The sequence below is a fragment of the Labeo rohita genome, unplaced genomic scaffold (genome assembly GCF_022985175.1).
Source record: "Labeo rohita strain BAU-BD-2019 unplaced genomic scaffold, IGBB_LRoh.1.0 scaffold_287, whole genome shotgun sequence".
In the NCBI taxonomy this organism is placed as follows: domain Eukaryota; kingdom Metazoa; phylum Chordata; class Actinopteri; order Cypriniformes; family Cyprinidae; genus Labeo; species Labeo rohita.
This window is the reverse complement of record NW_026129177.1, coordinates 27,873-48,090: the sequence shown is the minus strand read 5'-3', so window position 1 is coordinate 48,090 and position 20,218 is coordinate 27,873. Positions and strand designations below refer to the sequence as shown.

At 34.1% G+C, this 20,218-nt stretch overlaps 1 protein-coding gene across 1 annotated transcript; it reads left to right on the top strand.

The window, feature by feature from the left end:
- Positions 1-8,470: 8,470 nt before the first annotated feature.
- On the top strand, positions 8,471-12,374 carry LOC127160092 (T-cell surface glycoprotein CD1a). The gene is made up of 8 exons (XM_051102750.1): positions 8,471-8,762; positions 10,038-10,280; positions 10,524-10,799; positions 10,898-11,173; positions 11,254-11,364; positions 11,524-11,556; positions 11,715-11,738; positions 11,831-12,374. The coding sequence occupies exons 1-8, from the start codon at positions 8,705-8,707 to the stop codon at positions 11,851-11,853; spliced, it is 1,044 nt and encodes a 347-aa protein (XP_050958707.1). The 5' UTR covers positions 8,471-8,704; the 3' UTR covers positions 11,854-12,374.
- The last annotated feature ends 7,844 nt before the right edge of the window (positions 12,375-20,218 follow it).

Genomic DNA, 20,218 nt, shown 5'->3' with positions numbered 1-20,218 from the left:
ACAGTGGTGAATATGGACAAGTTTCTTCTTACCTGGCAAAAGTTATAGTGGGATACATATTTTTCAGACCATATTTTCAACCTACTTTCAAAAATTATCCCCCCCCAAAATGTACAAATGATGGCCTATCATCAAGTGTTTTTTATTTTGAATAATTCACATCATGTCTAATAACAGTGGTGAATATGGACAAGTTTCTTCTTACCAGGCAAAAGTTATAGTGGGATACATATTTTTTCAGACCATATTTTCAACCTACTTTCAAAACCATATTCCCCCCCAAAAAAATGTAAAATGTAAAAATGATGGCCTATCATCAAGTGTTTTATTTTTGAATAATTCATTCATCATGTCTAATAACAGTGGTGAATATGGACAAGTTTCAATTTTACCAGGCAAAAGTTATATTATGGGAAGTTATTCAGATTTTTCATTTTTCAGACCATATTTTCAACCTACTTTCAAAAGTATCCCCCCTCCAAAATGTACAAATGATGGCCTATCATCAAGTGTTTTATTTTGTGAATACTTCACATCATGTCTAATAACAGTGGTGAATATGGACAAGTTTTCTTGTTACCAGGCAAAAGTTATAGTGGGATACATATTTTTTTTCAGACCATATTTTCAACTTTTTTTTCAAATATTTTCAACCTGCTTCAAAAGTATCCCCCTCCCAAAATACAAATGATGGCCTATCATCAAGTGTTTTATTTTTTGTGAATACTTCATTCATGTCTAATAACAGTGGTGAATATGGACAAGTTTCTTCTTACCTGGCAAAAGTTATAGTGGGATATGTATTTTTTTTTTTTGTATTTTCAACCTTTTTTTTTTTTTTCCCCTTTCCCTGTAAAATGTAAAATGTAAATGAAATATTTTTGTTTTATTTTTTTTTGAAATTTTTTTGTTTTTTTGTGAATAATTCACAAATGTCTAATAACATGGTGAAAATGGAGTAAGTTTTTTTTTGACCAAAAGTTTTGTTTCAAAGTTTTTTTAGAAAATGTACAAATGTGGCTATTTAAAATTTTTTTTGTATAACTTTAAATCTTTTCAAAATGTTAAATTTTAAATTTTGATTTTCAATTTTGTTAAAAAATTTTTAAAACTTTCATTTTGTTTTTTATTTTTTTGTGTTTTTTTTTGTAAAATGTTTTTATTTTTCATCATCAATGGTTTTTTTTTATTTTGTGAATTTTTATGTGTTAATCAAATGTGGTGAATATTTACAAGTTTGTTCTTATTATGTGAATGCATAATTTTAATTTTGAAACTGATTTTATTAAAATTTGCTTTTTTTTTCATATTTTTTTTTGTTGGCCTATCATCAAATGTTTTAATTTGAATAATTCAAAATAAAAATAATAATGGTGAATATGGAATGAATTCTTTTTTTTCCATTTTTTGTTTTAAATTAATAGTGGGATACATATTTTTTTTTACCTTTTTCAATTTAAAAATTGCAAAATGTTGTACAATGATGGCCTATCATCAAATGTTTTATTTTGTGAATACTTCTTCATGTCTAATAACAGTGGTGAATATGGACAAGTTTCTTCTTACCTGGCAAAAGTTATAGTGGGATACATATTTTTCAGACCATATTTTTTTCAAACTACTTTCAAAGTTTTTAAAAATATCCAAAATGTAAAATGATGGCAAATCATCAATCATCAAGTGTTTTATTTTGTGAATACTTCAAATCATGTCTAATAACAGTGGTGAATATGGAAAAGTTTTTCTTACCTGGCAAAAGTTATAGTGGGATACATATTTTTTCAGACCATATTTTCAACCTACTTTCAAAAGTATTCCCCCCCCCTCCAAAATGTACAAATGATGGCCTATCATCAAGTGTTTTATTTTGTGAATAATTCACATCATGTCTAATAACAGTGGTGAATATGGACAAGTTTTCTTACTTTATCAAAAGTTAAGTTTAATATTTTTATTGGGATACATTTTTTTTCAGACCATATTTTCAACCTACTTTCAAAGGTATTCCCCCCCTCCAAAATGTACAAATGATGGCCTATCATCAAGTGTTTTATTTTGTGAATACTTCACATCATGTCTAATAACAGTGGTGAATATGGACAAGTTTCTTCTTACCTGGCAAAAGTTATAGTGGGATACATATTTTTTCAGACCATATTTTCAACCTACTTTCAAAAGTATCCCCCCCAAAAATGTACAAATGATGGCCTATCATCAAGTGTTTTATTTTGTGAATACTTCACATCATGTCTAATAACAGTGGTGAATATGGACAAGTTTCTTCTTACCTGGCAAAAGTTATAGTGGGATACATATTTTTTCAGACCATATTTTCAACCTACTTTCAAAATGTATTTTCAACCTACTTTCAAAAGTTCCCCCTCCAAAATGTACAAATGATGGCCTATCATCAAGTGTTTTATTTTGTGAATACTTCACATCATGTCTAATAACAGTGGTGAATATGGACAAGGTTTGTTCTTACCTGGCAAAAGTTATAGTGGGATACATTTTTTTCAGACCATATTTTCAACCTACTTTCAAAGTATCCCCCCTTCAAAATGTACAAATAATATTCAATGATGGCCTATCATCAAGTGTTTTATTTTGTGAATACTTCACATCATGTCTAATAACAGTGGTGAATATGGACAAGTTTGTCTTACCTGGCAAAAAGTTATAGTGGGATACATATTTTTTTCAGACCATATTTTCAACCTACTTCAAAATATTCCCCCCTCCAAAATGTACAAATGATGGCCTATCATCAAGTGTTTTATTTTGTGAATACTTTCACATCATGTCTAACAGTGGTGAATATGGGAAAGTTTCTTTTTTACCAGGCAAAAGTTATAGTGGGATACATATTTTTTCAGACCATATTTTCAACCTACTTTCAAATTTTTATCCCCTGCTCCAAAAAGTGTACCCCTCCAAAATGTACTAATGATGGCCTATCATCAAGTGTTTTATTTTGTGAATACTTCACATCATGTCTAATAACAGTGGTGAATATGGACAAGTTTCTTCTTACCTGGCAAAAGTTATAGTGGGATACATATTTTTTTTCAGACCATATTTTCGACCTGCTATAAAAAGTGTCCCCCCTCCAAAATGTACAAATGATGGCCTATCATCAAGTGTTTTATTTTGTGAATACTTCACATCATGTCTAATAACAGTGGTGAATATGGACAAGTTTCTTCTTACCTGGCAAAAGTTATAGTGGGATACATATTTTTTTTTCAGGACCATATTTTTTCCTAGAAACCATATTTTCAACCTACTTTCAAAAGTATCCCCCCCCTCCAAAATGTACAAATGATGGCCTATCATCAAGTTTTTTTTTTTGAATAATTCACATCATGTCTAATAACAGTGGTGAATATGGACAAGTTTCTTCTTACCTGGCAAAAGTTATAGTGGGATACATATTTTCATTTTCAGACCATATTTTCAACCTTCTTTAAAAAGTATCCCCCCCTCCAAAATGTACAAATGATGGCCTATCATCAAGTGTTTTATTTTGTGAATAATTCACATCATGTCTAATAACAGTGGTGAATATGGACAAGTTTCTTCTTACCTGGCAAAAGTTATAGTGGGATACATATTTTTCAGACCGTATTTTCAACCTGCTTTCAAAATTTGTATCCCCCCCCCAAAATGTACAAATGATGGCCTATCATCAAGTGTTTTATTTTGTGAATACTTCACATCATGTCTAATAACAGTGGTGAATATGGACTGGCTTCCATCGGTTAACTTCTTGACTGACAGGAGACTGTTTAACACTCATTTTGAGTATTTATTAATACCAAACAAGACTTGCTGTTAACAGGGTTTGGGTATCGACAGCTCTGCTGACTAGTTGTTCTGTTACTGGAACTTGATCTAACAAGTTCGTAGTCGGCAGGATGGAGTAACACAGAGCTGTTATCTCCATAAGAGCGGAGTCAGGGTTTTTCCTTGCACGACCAGACGGTGGAATGTCTCAGACCACTGGACTTCTGCCTCTGGGCCACGAGTGAGGACGAGGACAACTCTCACAGGTATCTTCTCCTGGCTTAACTACTGCAAAGCAGAGTGAGTGTGTTCTGTTTTGACATTTCATGAAAATTCAGTATGTACTGTGGGGGTAGCATGGCTACTGGTTCAGATTATATAATTTCTTCAGTTATGGAGGAGTCAGATGTTAAGCTAGATGATAAAATTTGAAATGCTACCAGAACAACTCAAAGAGCACTGTAAAATTGAAGAAGCAGAACAAGAAATAGTTGCGAAATATAAGGGACGGTCAGTGGGAGCCTGATGACATCAAGAAGGGTAAAAACCAACTGAGGTAAGGGAGTGTGTTAATGGATTGTGAGGTCAGATTCAGATGTTGTGCTGTACAAATATACGCCCCTAACTTTTAAAGAAGTGCATGAGTGGTCAAAGGAGGTAGGAAATGTCAGAAAAGACCCAAGATCGGCTTTAGCTCAGTTGGAAGCTCTGAATGAGATTTTTTTTCTCCGTCAGTCAGAGATGGGTTCAGCATAGTCTCAGTCAATCTCTTATCAGCAGACAGGAAAAGTTTGAAAGTAGCTCTTGGTGAATCTTTAGGTGGTGAACATCTGAATGTTCAGGGCAAATCAAATTTTAAAGTCAGATGCCTGTTGGTCACTGGGCAAAAGATTGCAAAACTAAAAAGAAACCACAAAGTCAAAGATTTGAAGCCTTTCTCCCTTTTCCTCCTTCACCTTCCCCTCCTTCAGGAAGCTAGATAGCCACAAAGAACAAAACTGATTGTGGGTTACACTGTTAGACATTTCAAAGGGTTTTTAATTTAATTAGATTTTACAGTAGCAAACCGTATTTCATTTACAGTTGCAAACTGTAGCTGTTTTACAGCCAAATACTATTAAAAAGGTCAAATTTAACAGTATAATACTGTAATTCATTCATTTTAATATAGATTTCAGTAGATTTTATAATTTTATATTAAATTCATTTAAATTTAATTTATTTTTACCTTACATAGGTACTATTGACATTCAATTAAAACAAACACAATAATTACAAAATATCAAATACTTTATTTAAAAAAATGCATGTATAACACTTAAAAATGCAGTCTTAAACTGCTGGAACAGTGCATCTTCACCATTTCCACTGTCTTAGGATGTTTTGCAGTGCATTATGTTGTATCCTCACAAATAATCTATAGGCAACAGAAACATAATGGAGAAAAAGACATGCAGCCAAAGAATACACAGCCATCTGCAAAACCCAGGTCTGCTCCAAAATGTGGCCACCACCTCTGCTCACCATCCACTTTGTTAGTGACAGAAACATCTTCTCTGAAAAACAAGTAGAAGAAATGGCACACTTTTAAAAGGCAAACCCCACATAGAATACACAAACATCTCCAAACCATAGTTGTTCTCTTATCAGTCTCAGAGTGGCTGTCATGCTCATGTCTTTCTTGATGCTTCACTGCAGTTGCCTTTAAAACACAAACACAAAAAATGCAGTAAATCTTAAATTCCATTAACAATTATAACAAACTAATTCTAAAACTAGAAAGGCAGCTAACAGTTAGCCATATAACTTGTCTAACATAGCTAACATACGATTTTTTTTTCTCAATAGGCTACTGGCCAACATTATACTAACACCTGAACAAAATTTCACATTAGTTAACCTAATGTTAATATAAGACAAGCGTTGCTCGTTGAAAATTATTTTAATTCAGTGACCTAATTTAACAAGCTGACAAACGCCGTTCGAACAGCGCAGTTTACTATAGTAAAGTTTGTAACCGCCATGTTGACAGGTAAAAATTACTAGGTTAAATGGTGTGCAAAAATCTGACAAACACTCAGACAAACGTATATATATATATATATATATATATATATATATATATATTTTACCTTACTTGCTGGTCTTTATCTCTCCTAAGTTGCATCGACACACAATGCCAGTGGTTGAGCAGTTAGAGGAGGGAGGTATTGTTATTAAGATCAACAGTCCCAGTAACAGCCCTGTACGGCCAGTAAGAAAACCAGATGGATTGTGAAGACTCACAGTTGATTATAGAGTGGCAAATCAGTATATTGACAAGATTAGCTCTCTTGTGGCTGACGCATCAACAATTTTCAGACTGATTAAACCAGAACATAAATGGTTTTCAGTAGTTGATATGGCTAATGGATTTTGGTCTGTGCCAGTTGTGAAAGAAATCCAATCATGGTTCCCATTTACAATTAAAGGTCAACAATACACCTTCACAAGATTGCCACAGGGCCTCCAGTCACCAGTCTTTGCAAAGACATTTGAAAGATTTTGATTCAACATCAGTTATCATTCAGTATGTTGTTGGTGTTTTGATTTGTTCAGTAATTAAGACTGAACATGAGAGGGAGGTCTGCTTGATTTCCTGTACAGCAAAGGTCAAAGAGCAAACCTGAAAAAAGCTCAACTGTGTCAGACAGAAGTAATCTATTTGGGTCAGAATATATCTCAGGGTTAAAACACATCCAATTCCTCAAACCATTCGAGAGCTGAGATCCTTTTTGGGCCTATGCAATTACAGTCGTGGTTGGATTGAAGGGTATGCAGTAAAATCACAACCCTTCAACAATTTGTTAAAAGGAAATCCATGGGCCCAAGACCCAGTTAACTGGATTACTGAAGCTAAAATGGCTTTGGAGGAATTGAAACATGCCTTATGTGAAGCGCCAGCACTCAGAATGCCCGATCACAGAAAATCTTTTGCACTGCATGTGAATGAACAAAAAGATTACATGACATCTGTTCTAACCCAAGAATGGGGGGATCAAAATAAACCTGTAGGGTATTATTCACAGCAACTTGATGCCGTCTCACAAGGCTGGGGGCCGTGTTTACGAGCAGTTCAGGCAGTCTATTTGGCCTTGCAATGCGCAACACCCGTAGTGCTTGACCAAAAGATAACCATTCGATGCCCACACTCTGTGCATGCAAGGTTATCACTATGGAGAGCTGCTCGTGTAACACTTCCTAGATGGATCAAATGGTCCACTGCACTAGAAATGCCAAACATAACTATTGAAAAAGCCACTCCATCAAATCCAGCTACATTGCTTGCTCCATCTGAAACAATTCCCAACAGCCATGACTGTGTAGAGATTGTACAAATGTTAAGTGTGGATGAGCACTTAGATAATTTGCCACTTCAAAATCCTGATTTGATTCTATACACTGATGGTTCATCTTTTGTGGACAAAGGGGAACGCAGGGCAGGTTGCAGTTGTCGCCGCAAGAACAGCAGAAACTCATACTGCTCAAACATGTCATCTGCGTGGGACGCACTACTCACAGCTGAAAGACAAAGCCGAGATGCAGGATCAAATGCTTCGAGAGGACAAATGGGACTGGATTGAAAATGGTTGCAAATTGGCAGATGACAAAATTTGGAGATTTCAACAGCGAATCGTAGCTCCAAAAGCCTTGATTCCTTATTTGGCCACACAGATACACAGCGTCGGACACTTAGGCATTTTTCAAATGTATTCACATTTTAACACAATTTGGTGGGCAAAGGTTTTTAGAAAACATGCAGAAAAAGTGGTTCACGGATGCGTGACTTGTCAAAAACACAATTTGGCACCCCCAATTCCATCAGTTGCAAGCAGAACACCTGCACCCTCAGGGCCATTTCGTGAATTGCAATGTGACTTTATAACTCTACCCAAATGCAAGGGTTCCCATGTGAAAAAGACGTAGTATTTAATGTATTACAAAATATACTTGAAATTCAAGTAGTATGTTTATAGCACATTTGTATTCCCAACATACTTATTTGAAGTGCATTAAAATATATTGAATTGCATTTTAATATATTTCTAAAAAGTATACTAGAATTACTTTGGTAATAAATATATTACGTTTTTAAGAAGTATACTTAACGTAAAGCATACTTTAATTGAAGTTGTGTATTTACAGAAAATATACTTATTTCACTCTTACTCAAAGTATATTTCATGTGTACTTTGTGTAAGAAAATAGCAAAATCATTCAGCTTTTAGTGGGTTTAAAATATAAGTACTTTATACCCATGTGTAGGCCAACTGCAATATATTTTAAGTATTTATATAATGAATGTCCTTCAGCCTGCTTTTCAAAAGTAAGACATTTTGAAAACAAATTTTAACATTTTAATACATTTTATAAAACACATTAATTTACTATCACCTAATCTACAGTATATTATGTGCTATATGCTATATGCATTCTTACAGTTCACCAACTTGTAATGCATTTAAAATTTTACATACATAAACATTTTTTTAGCAACTGCGATTAAGCATTGGAATAAGCATACTTAAAATTAATATGATGTTTAGTTTTACTTGTTTGTACTTAAAAGGCTGTGTCCATGATGTGTTTTGTTAATTGTAATAGATTACTATTAAAATTCCCACAAAGGTTTCAACATCGGAACACCATGTATCTCGTGGATCTAACGGACACTACTACGCAGCAGCCAAGTCCACATCGCAAGATCACATGAAATGTCCTATTTGGGACAGGGTCGTGTCCGAAGTTAACGGTTCATATTTGACCACCACATCTCACAGGAATCTACTGTGTTTCTCTGAACTTTAATTCTCAAAATTCTCTGTGATAATCAAAGCTACATTGGCCTATAGGCTACAGATGTTTTGTCAACAACAAAATGAACACACTCTGTGCGCTTGTGTTTTTCTTTTTGGTTCCAGTTTCCATTTTAGCAGGTATGATTTCACTGTATACTTGATTGTTTTAAATGTTCGTTCTTATTAGAGCATTGTATAGTTCTTTTGAACAAACATGCCTTCCCGTGGAAGCTAATCAGATTGTAGTGTCTGCCAGTAGCCTACTTATTTAAACTGCAGATGTGAAACATAGGCTAAATTAAAATGATTACAATCATATAACCTAAACGTTTCCTAAGTCAATGTATTTGTGTTTTACAGTTTATAGGTCTAATTATGTGTTGATTCACATTTAGGAAGATTCATATTTAGGAAGATACTTGAAAAATTGAAAGTTGCACAACAGATATGAGCTCATTGCGCAATAGCTTACACACAGCGCAAGGAATTTTGGCATGGAAACTTTGTTTTGTTCACAATTTGTCCCTGCACAAAGTGCAACTATGGAACAAAAAGAGCATTTTAGTGAAGAACAAGTCGATTTTTCTTAATTATTTTAGTGATATGTGCTAGAATAGCTCTACCAGGGAATGTTTATTCTTAAATGATTTCATGTTTAGGTTAAATACAATTTCCCTGTTGTCCATAAGGAATATCTTACAATGTAAAAGCTATACCTAATTGTCTTGTTCACTTAATGAGATGTCATTTATTACTTGAAAAGATAAAATATGAGCAGAATTATTAGTATTTACAAAAGTAGTTTGGGTCAGTAAAAATAATTACTCAGAGGGGAATATTTTTTTTTTTCTAGAATTTTTTAATGGATAAAATTAATTAGAAAAGAAGCACAACTCTTACCTTATACATTTTGTGTCCCCAACAAAGTTAAAGAACTACATTAAAAAAATATTGCATTATATATACCACATTAATATACATCAAAATTTGGTAATGCTGATTGAAACTGTAATTTCTGTAGTTTGTCAATTGATTATCTGCCCCCTTGTTAAAGAATTTTGGTCTGACTTGTCAGAATTCCTTGCTTCAAAATCCAATTTAGACTTTAAAACAATGTGTGATATATTGTTATTTTTCTCTTTGTAAACATAACATAGAATATATAGGAAATGTATTTATTTTAATGCCAAAATATTATATTCATAAATGTAAAATTTCTTTAACATTACCCCAATTAAATAATTTTCTTTGTTACTTACCTAGTCTTAACTAAGACCTAAAGTCTACCTAAAAATCTTAACACAAAAAGTGTCAAATTTGCTTCCCCATTCCTTATTCCTCGCCTCTTCAGAGTGCAGTTAGAGAACTGAGATGTCCTAGAACTAACTAACACATGATTGTCTGTTGTTTCAGGTTCTCACACTTTGACGGCGCTTGCATCTTACATTAGAGGAGAACGTGCATTTAGTGCTTCAATTATGTTGGATGACATCACTGTAGGATATTATAATTCTGAAACAAAGATCTATGTTTCAAGAGGAAATAACACAAATGAAGATGATGTCATTGATCCAAATGACATCAGTAAGATAAGTAACTATGTGCTTGATCATTTTACAGAACGATCAAATCACCTGAGACCTGTCAACACAGAAAGTAAGTTCAGTTGGCTAAAGTGATTGGCTCAGACATTGCATGAATAGTTTATATCACTGCATGGTTGTGTTTAATGTTTATGAATGAAATGTGTGTAAATACATGAAGATACATTTGCAGTTTATTCTGCTGTGGTGACCCCTGATGAGGGCCAGCTAAAACAGAAACAAAGTTTATTGCAAGACTTTTCTGAGCTTCTGAAGCCAAATATGTTGATATAGCAATGTATTTATTTCCTAACAGGTCATGTAGCTTATCAGGTGATGGGTCTTTGTGAACAAAGTGACAACAAACTTGGACAAGTGATGAGCAAAACTGCTTACAGAGGCTCTAAAATTGATGAGCTTAATTTTTTTGATGGTAACTTCACATATCAGTCATTTTCAAATCTCACGGAACAAGAAATAAGACCCAATCTAAAATTATCTAAGGGGCGTCTTGAGAATTTATATTACCCAGTCTGCATAAAAACGCTGAAGAATTACCTCAAAAAGAGAGAAGCCCAAGTAAACAGAAGAGGTATAATGCAATCTACAATCAATAGCCACACATTTTAAAAATTTATAGGTAATATTCCCTTATTTCTCATTTTTCTTTGCCCTTCTTTCCTTCTGCAGTGAAACCGCAAGTCAGACTTAGTCAAAAAGCCTTCTCAGATTCTGGAGGGTTTCATGTAAGTTGTTTGGCAACAGGATTTTACCCTCGTCACATCAACCTGACCCTGTTCAGAGATGGGGAGCCTGTAGATGATCATGAGATCACTGGAGATCTGCTGCCCAATGGTGACGGGACGTACCAGATGAGGAAGAGTCTGGAGTTCAGTGCAGTGAAACACAAATACATCTGCTCTGCCACACACCTCAGTCTGGATAACAAACTGGACGTTACTTTGGGTAATGATGATGTTTACAGAAAACAATCAAATAATGACAATAAAAATAAAGTCAATCTCAGTCTGTGGTTGATGTTTCAGAGTCTGATCATGGGGAACCTTTTAAATCAGTGATTCCTTCAGTTCTGACGGTTTCAGCTCTGATGTTGGTGTTTGGAGCTCCAGCTGCTATAGTGAAGAAACGATGTGCAGGTATGACAAGAATTGTAAAAATATATGTAGATTTAGAAAAACAATGGAATTTTCATTTTTGTGGGTGTGCATTTCTTTTAAGACAACAATAAAATATTAAATATAGTATATTGCAATATTTTAATATTATATATATAACGTTGGTGTTTGGAACTGCAGCTGCTGTAATTCCATGGAAAAGACGACGTGCAGGTAAGAGCTCAAACTGAAAGAAAATAAAGAGCCTAGTATAACTTAAAATAGTTCACACCAAAAATACAAATTTGGAAAAAATAAATATATTAATAATATATTTTATGAATTATATATTTGAAAACTAATTTTTGTATTTTAATTTCTTTGGTTTTTAGACACTTTCACAACTAGTCTTTCAGGTAAGTACTTTCCTCTACCTACTACATTAATTGTTAATAAATATAGGTTCTGCCTGTCTTTACAATAATTGTTCAATTTATCTTTTTTTCAGAACACACTGCAGTCAACACATAACATGTTTATCCTTTATTGTACATAAACCTGTTTTACCTTTTAGTAGTTTTGTTCATTGTTTCAATGGATGACAACAAAGCATTCCATGTTGGCATCTAATTTTGTGTGACAGATGTTTATGCTAAAATGCCATCAGTTGGTTGCTCTGTAGTCTCAGCTTCAGATGTCATGCACACAGTCCGTTAGTCTGAAGGTCTGGCTGTTTAAAACTAGTTGCACTGTCCCATCCTCCAGTACATTCAGTTCAGTTTTGTTTCAGCTTAGTATTTTCTGTTTAAATTGACATTGTTATCAATGTTCGGTGCTGAAATTGCCAAACATCTGTCTGAATTATCAACAACATAACATTTATGTGAATGTCATTACGTGAAACAACATGACTGGAGAAATATCTTCAGTTATTCTGACTAACTGTAAGAAGGGTTTTTTTTCTAAAAAGAAATTATTTGTTACTTCCCCATTATTTTGTATTGTACCGTTACTACATTGATGCTGTGTAACTCACTGGTTGAGACCTAAAAGATGTGACAATAATTTAAAAATGATGTCTTCAGGGTTTGTAGTAGTTGGCCAGTATTAACCATGGTGGAATGTTTCAGAACAAATGTGAAAAATAAGGTCATGGCCTGTTTCTAGTGCAAAGGTTGTTTGACTTTTTAATTTTTATTATTTTTTTTTTTTATTAACAACTAGCTAAACAATAAAAATATTTTTTATTTAATCATTTTACAGCATATAGTAGCGTATAATATCAGTATTATGGAGAAAAATGTTTTGCTTTTTCTATTTTTGCTTCCAAAAGATAAGATTTTAATAATCAAGAATCAAGAATTTTCAATAAAGAACAATATCAAACCAGTTTTTGTGAATTCTGCTTTTAAAGACCTACAAAGAGAAATACTCCAAATCAACAAATCAGTGTGCTTTAAGTTTGCTATTTTTTAAAAGTTATCTTTTATTGTCTGTTTAATGCATTTGCTATTTGCTTCTTTAAATCTGTCAGCTAAGGACTTTGACTAATAAAAATACGTTACGAAACACCTTTACATGGTTCTTTTTCATTGTGCCTATTTCTGCTGACAGATAATGTAAGTAGTATGACTTACAATTTCCTGGTTGCACAGCAACAGTTGGTTCTTTTAAGACCTCATGCGTTTGAATATCCATAAAATCTTTAAACCAATAAAAATATTTATTTTAAACAGGATATTTAACCATACAGTGGAGAGTCATGACTAAAACTTGTCTCTGTGCTGAAAGAATTATGTCACGATTTGGTCTGGATGAATGGTCATATTGGTGATACTTGGTTGTAAACAACAGAATGGATTGCACTGTTAATGAACTACTGAATACATTGTTCTGCTAATTTATGCTGTCTAAACCACGGAAAAATGTGTGGAAGCTGTGAAATCATATAGAGAAGGACTTAGTAAGCAGGAAAGGGCGCAATATTTTGACAAACTGAAGTTAATAGGTGGTCAATATACGTACGAGCAGGTTTAATTAGGATATTAGCCTAATATTTCACCTACCTGACTGGAAATGGTAAGAATAAACATGAATGTTGTCAGGGTTCTTGCCCTAGAAATCCTGGTTCAGTTTGGCCAACCACAAATGCCTTTTGTTCCTCTGTTTTTTTACACTCTTCTCCTTTTGCCAGTCTACAGTACTCCAAATGTTTTTCCCAGTCCGACCAATTAGTACAGCCCAAAACATGACAATAACTGACCATTTTCAGCAGCAATAATCAGCAAATTATGCCAGTTTAGATGATCATGCTAATTTCTAACTATTCAATGAAAACTTTTATTATAAACACCATTTATACATTTTAATCAAATAAATATAACAGGGGTAACAACACTAAAAAATATACAAAAATCATAGTTTTTTGTTGTTGTTGCTTTCAGTTTCCTGTTATCTTTCATAGGCTCTCATGAGAGCTTTTCATGGTTAAACTGATGATGTCAGAATTTGCTTCCTACACATTTAAGCTATAGAACGAAATTTGCTGACAATTTACTCACCCTCAGTTAATCCAAGACATAGGTCAATCTGTTTCTTCATAATAACAGGTTTGGAGAAACCTGTTCCTCGTTGAGCCACGCCCTATAAATAGGACACTCAATCATTTGCTCATTGTCTGGTCTACCGTTCACATGCTGTTTTCTACGATCCTTCCTGTTTGCATTCGCACTGTGTGGCGTGGCTAATCCTTTGGACTTTTGTGCATCTCCTGTTTACAAGAGCATTCAGTTAAGAACATTTCTTATTACTTTATACTTTGTCTTTTAAGACTTTTGTAAATAAACTATTGGATTGGATTGCCACTCATCTCTCATCTCCTCCGTCCCCTTGTGTGTGTGTGAGTGTGACAACCACCACAGTACGTACTGAATTTTTCATGAAATGTCAAACAGAACACACTCACTCTGCCTTGCAGTAGTTAAGCCAGGGGAAGACACCTGTGAGAGTTGTCCCCATCCTCACTCGTGGCCCTGGAGTCAGAAGCCCAGTGGTCTGGGACATTCCACCATCTGGTCGTGCGAGAAATAATCTAGACTTCGCTCTTATGGAGATAACAGCACTGTGTTATTCCATCCTGCCGACTATGCCAACTGTTAGATCAGACTGGTCCCCACGCCAGACAATTAGGATCCAGCCCCGGACACCAGATCCCATCAGAAAATATCAGTCTTTCCGGTAACAGAACAACTAGTCAGCAAGCTGTAGTTACCCCAACCCCACTAACAGCAGGTTTCTGTCAGTTATGAAGTTGACCGATGGAAGCCAGAAAAGAGCAGAAGCAGGAGACAAAGTAATGATGATAAAAAGGAGCAGAGTTTATTGAATAGTCTTAGTTGCGTATGTCTCAATGCTCAGACTTCGTCTGGAGAACACAAATTCAACAAGTATTGTTATACCAAACTGGTTCACAACAACATCCCATAAACCTTGAGTTTCCATAAACATTCCCTTCTGTCTTATTCATGAAGCCAAACAGCCCTTGAAGCTACACAGTCATAAGACTAAACAACAATGGAAAAAATATTTAAAAAACAACTATAATATGAATTACTAATCAGTTAACGAATCAATAAAATGAATATATAATTGATTATAATGATTGTTATAAATGATTATATGATTAAATGGAATAATAAGAATGATGAAAGTTGGGTAGTTGGTCAACATTTACGAAAGATTAGCAGTAAATGCAAAACATCCTAAGATAAATTAAATATGGAGCCGAAATCGAATTAGGTCTAGTCTGTTCAATCGGCTTCTAATGCCACTTTAGCTTTATACCTTTGATTTAAAATATTTTGTATCCTTTAATGTTACAAATAAGTTTGATTGATTGTTGCCTGAAATAAAACCAAAAAGTCCACGTCCAAGCTCTCTATCACCTGTATAAAATCTCCTCCCTACAGTCCCCACAACTAGGGCTCACTGCAGCCTGCGGTGGACATCCAACCCCGCCCACATCCACGTGTGACGTCAGGCCAGTCGCCGATACAACCCCGCCTGCCTGCGAACGTGACGTCGAAAGTCACGCCCATATCAAATAAGTCACCTTGTGATTCCCCAATCCCTATATTGGGGAAACCCGGAAGTATGGCGAAGCAACTTACAGTAGTTTCGGGGATTTCTATAAAATAATAGGCCATTGTCCATTGTAATATGCTTGCATTGACTACATTAGGCTAACTGTTAATAAAAACCTTTAAACCTTACCTTGTTCATTTATGTAATCAGGTAAATTTACATTTATTACGATCGATTTTAGGCAAATTTTAAATGTATCAAATTTAAAGGGGACAGTTCGACTTTGGTATTGTAAAAGTATGTAAAATTATTGAAAAAGTTGGTATTGTATAACTGTCCACTTATTATAAAGTGTTAACATTGGAATGGCAGAATCAACAGTTTTCCATATACAGTAGGCTACACATACATAGGCTAAATAGAGGTTGATTGCTTTGATAGTTTAAATAAGTAACATGACATTGACCTTCAGGCCTTATTCTTCACAACTTGATATGAAATGTGTCCAGGTCCTCCACATACTTAAAGATGAATAAAAAGACATACATTACTTCTTCGGGCATTTTATATTTATTATATTACAAAATAAATTTAAAATGTTACAAGAATAGTTTTTGAACAGTAAGATTTTTATTGTTTTTTTTTTTGTTTTTTTTTAAAGAAGTCTTCTGCTCACCAAGCCTGCATTTGTTTGATCCCAAATAACACAAAATGTAAGATTTCTATTTGAATATATTTTAAAGTGTAATATATTTCTGTGATCAAAGCAAAATTTTCAGTGTCATTACATCGTTACAGTCTTCAGTGTCACTTGATCCTTCAGAAATCATTTAATATGCTGATTTGCTGCTCAAGAAACATTTCTGATTGTTATCAATATTTAAAGCAGTTGAGTAATTTTTTTTCTGGATTCCTTGATAAATAGAAAGATCCAAAGATCAGCATTTATCTGAAACAAGGCTTTTATAACATTATACAGCAGGGGTGCTCAACCCTGGTCCTGGAGATCGACTTTCCTGCAGAGTTCAGCTCCAACTCTGACCAAATACACCTGAACCAGCTAATTAGGATCTCAAGGAGCACTTGATAGTTACAGACAGGTGTGTTTGATTAGGGTTGGAACTAAACTCTGCAGGAAAGTCGATCTCCAGGAACAGGTTTGGGCACCCCTGTTATACACTATACCATTCAAAAGCTTGGAGTAAGTGTGTGTGTATATATACATTATTACAGAATTAATAGATTATAGAAAGTAATACTTTTATTTTGCAAGGATGCTTTAGATTGAACAAAAGTGATGATAAAGACATTTATAATGTTTCAAAAGCTATCATTTAAGATAAATGTTGTTCTTCTGAACTTTCTGTTCATCAAAGAAACCTGACAAAAAATCTACTCAGCTATTTTCAACTTAACAATAATAGTAATAATAATAACAATAATAATATTGAGCAGCAAATTAGAATATAGAATGATTTCTGAAGGATCATGTGACTGGAGTAATGCTAAACATCATATTTGAAATCAATGGAATTAATTATATTTTAATAGAAATATAGAAAGCTGTTTAAAATAGAAAAAGTTATTTTAAATAGTAAAAAATGTTACTGTTTTTGCTATACTTTGGATCAAATAAATCCAGGCTTGGTGGGCAGAAGAGACTTCTTTAAAAAAAAAAAAAAAAAACATTAAAAATCTTGTGTTTAACAAAATATATGTTCCAAATATCATAAGTCTGAGCAGTTGAATGAACAGTTGAATGATCAGACAAACAGTTTGTTATGCAGTACACATACCTACATACATAGGCTACACACAGGGAGATTCCTTGCTCTGAAAGACTATTCACAGAACATGGCATGAGGCCTTGTTCATCAAGACAATTTGATATGAATGTGTCCAGCTCCTCCAGATACTCAAAGATGAATAAATAGACATCTTTTGCTTCATCCGATTCTCCCCCACAGCCCAGCAGCCAATTTACAATTAAACCGGTTATGATGCGGTTACTCATCTGATTTACTGCGCATGGGTACTGTGATCAGTGTTTATCATTAAAGATGTCATATGTATGTGAGTGTTTTGTGTGGGGGCCAGGAAAGTAAATATGTATGAGAGGGATGAAGTGTGTGTGTGTCTGAGTGGGTGAGATGACTGTATTGTGTGGGGGTCAGGGTATTTTAAAATTGCACATTGATTCCGCATTGACTTTATGTCATAAGACATAGATAGATAGAATAGATAGTGCACTATCTACCTAGTCACACATGTTTGTATGTATGTATGTATGTATATATGTATTTGTGTGTATGTATACACACACACAAACACACACACGTATGTATACACACAGACAGACACAGTGCACTGATTCTTACATTCTTACGACGACTAAAATGAATGCTGAATGAACGTGCAGTTCCCCAAAACACAAACACATAACAACACTCATCTAACCCACGCATTCACACACGCACACACACACACGCTGTGTTTACATGTTTTATGGGGACATTCCATAGGCGTAATGGTTTTTATACTGTACAAACCCTATTTTCTATCGCCCTACACCTACCCTACACCTAAACCTAGCCCTCACAGGAGGCACACTTTTACTTTCTTAAAAAAAAAAAAAAAAAACTCATTCTGCATGATTTATAAGCCTGTTTCCTCATGGGGACCTCACAAATGTCCCCACAAGGTCAAAATTTACTGGTATTACTATCCTTGTGGGGACATTTGGTCCCCATAACATGATAAATACCAGTATATAGTACAGACTTTGTTTATTGCCATTAGAACAGCACAAAGCATACTATCCTTGGAAAATCGCAGCCATTATGGACAGAATTCTTTTCATTATCATCCTTTTATTTCCAGCAGTTTCTTCTAGAGGTAAGTGTTATGATATTTAAAATGCTTCATGAAATTCAAGTAGACATTTAACGCTTATGCTCTTTGCTTCAATGCCTTTAGATACCTTGAGTATTTCAAAGACTTTATGTGTTGTATTTGACATCAAGAAATATATTTTGTATTGTTGTAAGTGAAGAATATTCACAACATTAAGAAAATGAAAGTGACAGTCACACATAACTGCTAAAATAGATTTTAGCTATAGGGAGAAATCAGGTGAACTGGGATGTAAAAAAGGTCTGGTAAGGTTAAGACTATTTTTAAGATTTAAATAACTGCAATTTATCTATAAAGATTGCAAAAATGATTCACTGTTTGAAAAACAACTATTATTTTTACATTATTTTTTAAAAAAGAAGTAAAAATATAATAAAACTTATATGTTTTACCTTAGAATTAAAAACATAACATGAATATGATTAATTAATAAACAAAATGCATTGTCAAACTGCATCCTCAGCCTTGTGTCAGGGTCTCGATTACATCAGACCTCTTGAGCTTTTTTTGTGAACACAGGTAATATAACTGAAAACATTTTTAAAAAATTATAATAATAATAAAATAATAAGTGTTTTTTGCCCCTATGCTTGACATTTTTATTTGATATTAAATGGTTGCAAGATCTTACTAATAACTAACCAGAATGAAAAACTCAACAACAACAATTAATTATAACAATTAATTTAATTTAAAATCCATCTTTGAAGTTTAATTAAGTGTTGGTATTTAATTTCCTCCTAGCTTTTTAACACAGTTCAAACCTTTATTTACAATCGACCTCCATTATATACCTGTAGGTGTGGTTTTACTGTGGTCACGTATTTACCCAACAGCTATTACAAAAATGTGAGAATATTTTCAGGTTCAATTCTGTGTATGCTTTCTGTGTATTTTTTTTTTATGTTTTCTGGGTTCTGTAGCAACATAGATTTAAGTTATTTCATTGAATACTCTTGGCACATTGTTTTCATTTCTTAATACTCACTTTGTCACATGTGGTCCCAGACTGAGAGGGCTCTAGAACAGTGTCAGCATCCTGAAAACACATTATGATCATTTTATCACACAAGTACACTTTTTAATATTCAATACAGTATCGCATGGAACCTGTGACTACCTCAGGCCTCCTTGAACATACAGACACAGTCTCCTCATCCTCCTCAACTGATGGGCCTTCTCCCTGTGACCACTGATTAAACTCAGTTAAACTCATTAGCTTACATGACTGATTTAAAAGGTCTCATACTCACAGGCAACATGATGTCTGGTGGATCCATAAAGCATACAGCATTTTTTGTCACTATGAAACCAAACATGATAGAAATTTTTTTTTTTTTTTACCAAAATGCATCATTACAGTAGCACAAGTACCTCTACGTGACATTACTGCTATGATGTACTTAGGCTTACAATGCCTAAGGAAGGAGGAAATCAGTTAGTCAGGAAGGAATGATGATAATAAAACACACACACACCTTTTATATACTCACTCCTTATACTACGTGATATCATTTTAGATGATGTCCCCCCCTCTATTCCCTCAAGAACGGGCCTCCCTTTATTAATTTCCAAAGCCAGCTCTTCTGCAGGAGTGAAGCTGGCTGGTGGTGGCCCTCCCCCAGTGCCAGCAACCTCAGTCTTCTTTTTGGTCGCTGCAATTAAAAAATAAAAATAAAAAAAAAACCTGAATAGTTGTAACTTCAAGCTGGCATTGATTACATATGTACATACCATTAGATTTACTTACCATTCTGAACTATATTTTTATATTTTATTTTCACCTGCTGCCAGGTTCTTTTTCCTTCACTTAAGTTGCTGCTGCATGAAAGCAATTAACGTTACTGTTATTCACACACAAACTTTGCAATGTATTGTGACACACATTCAATGTTGATAA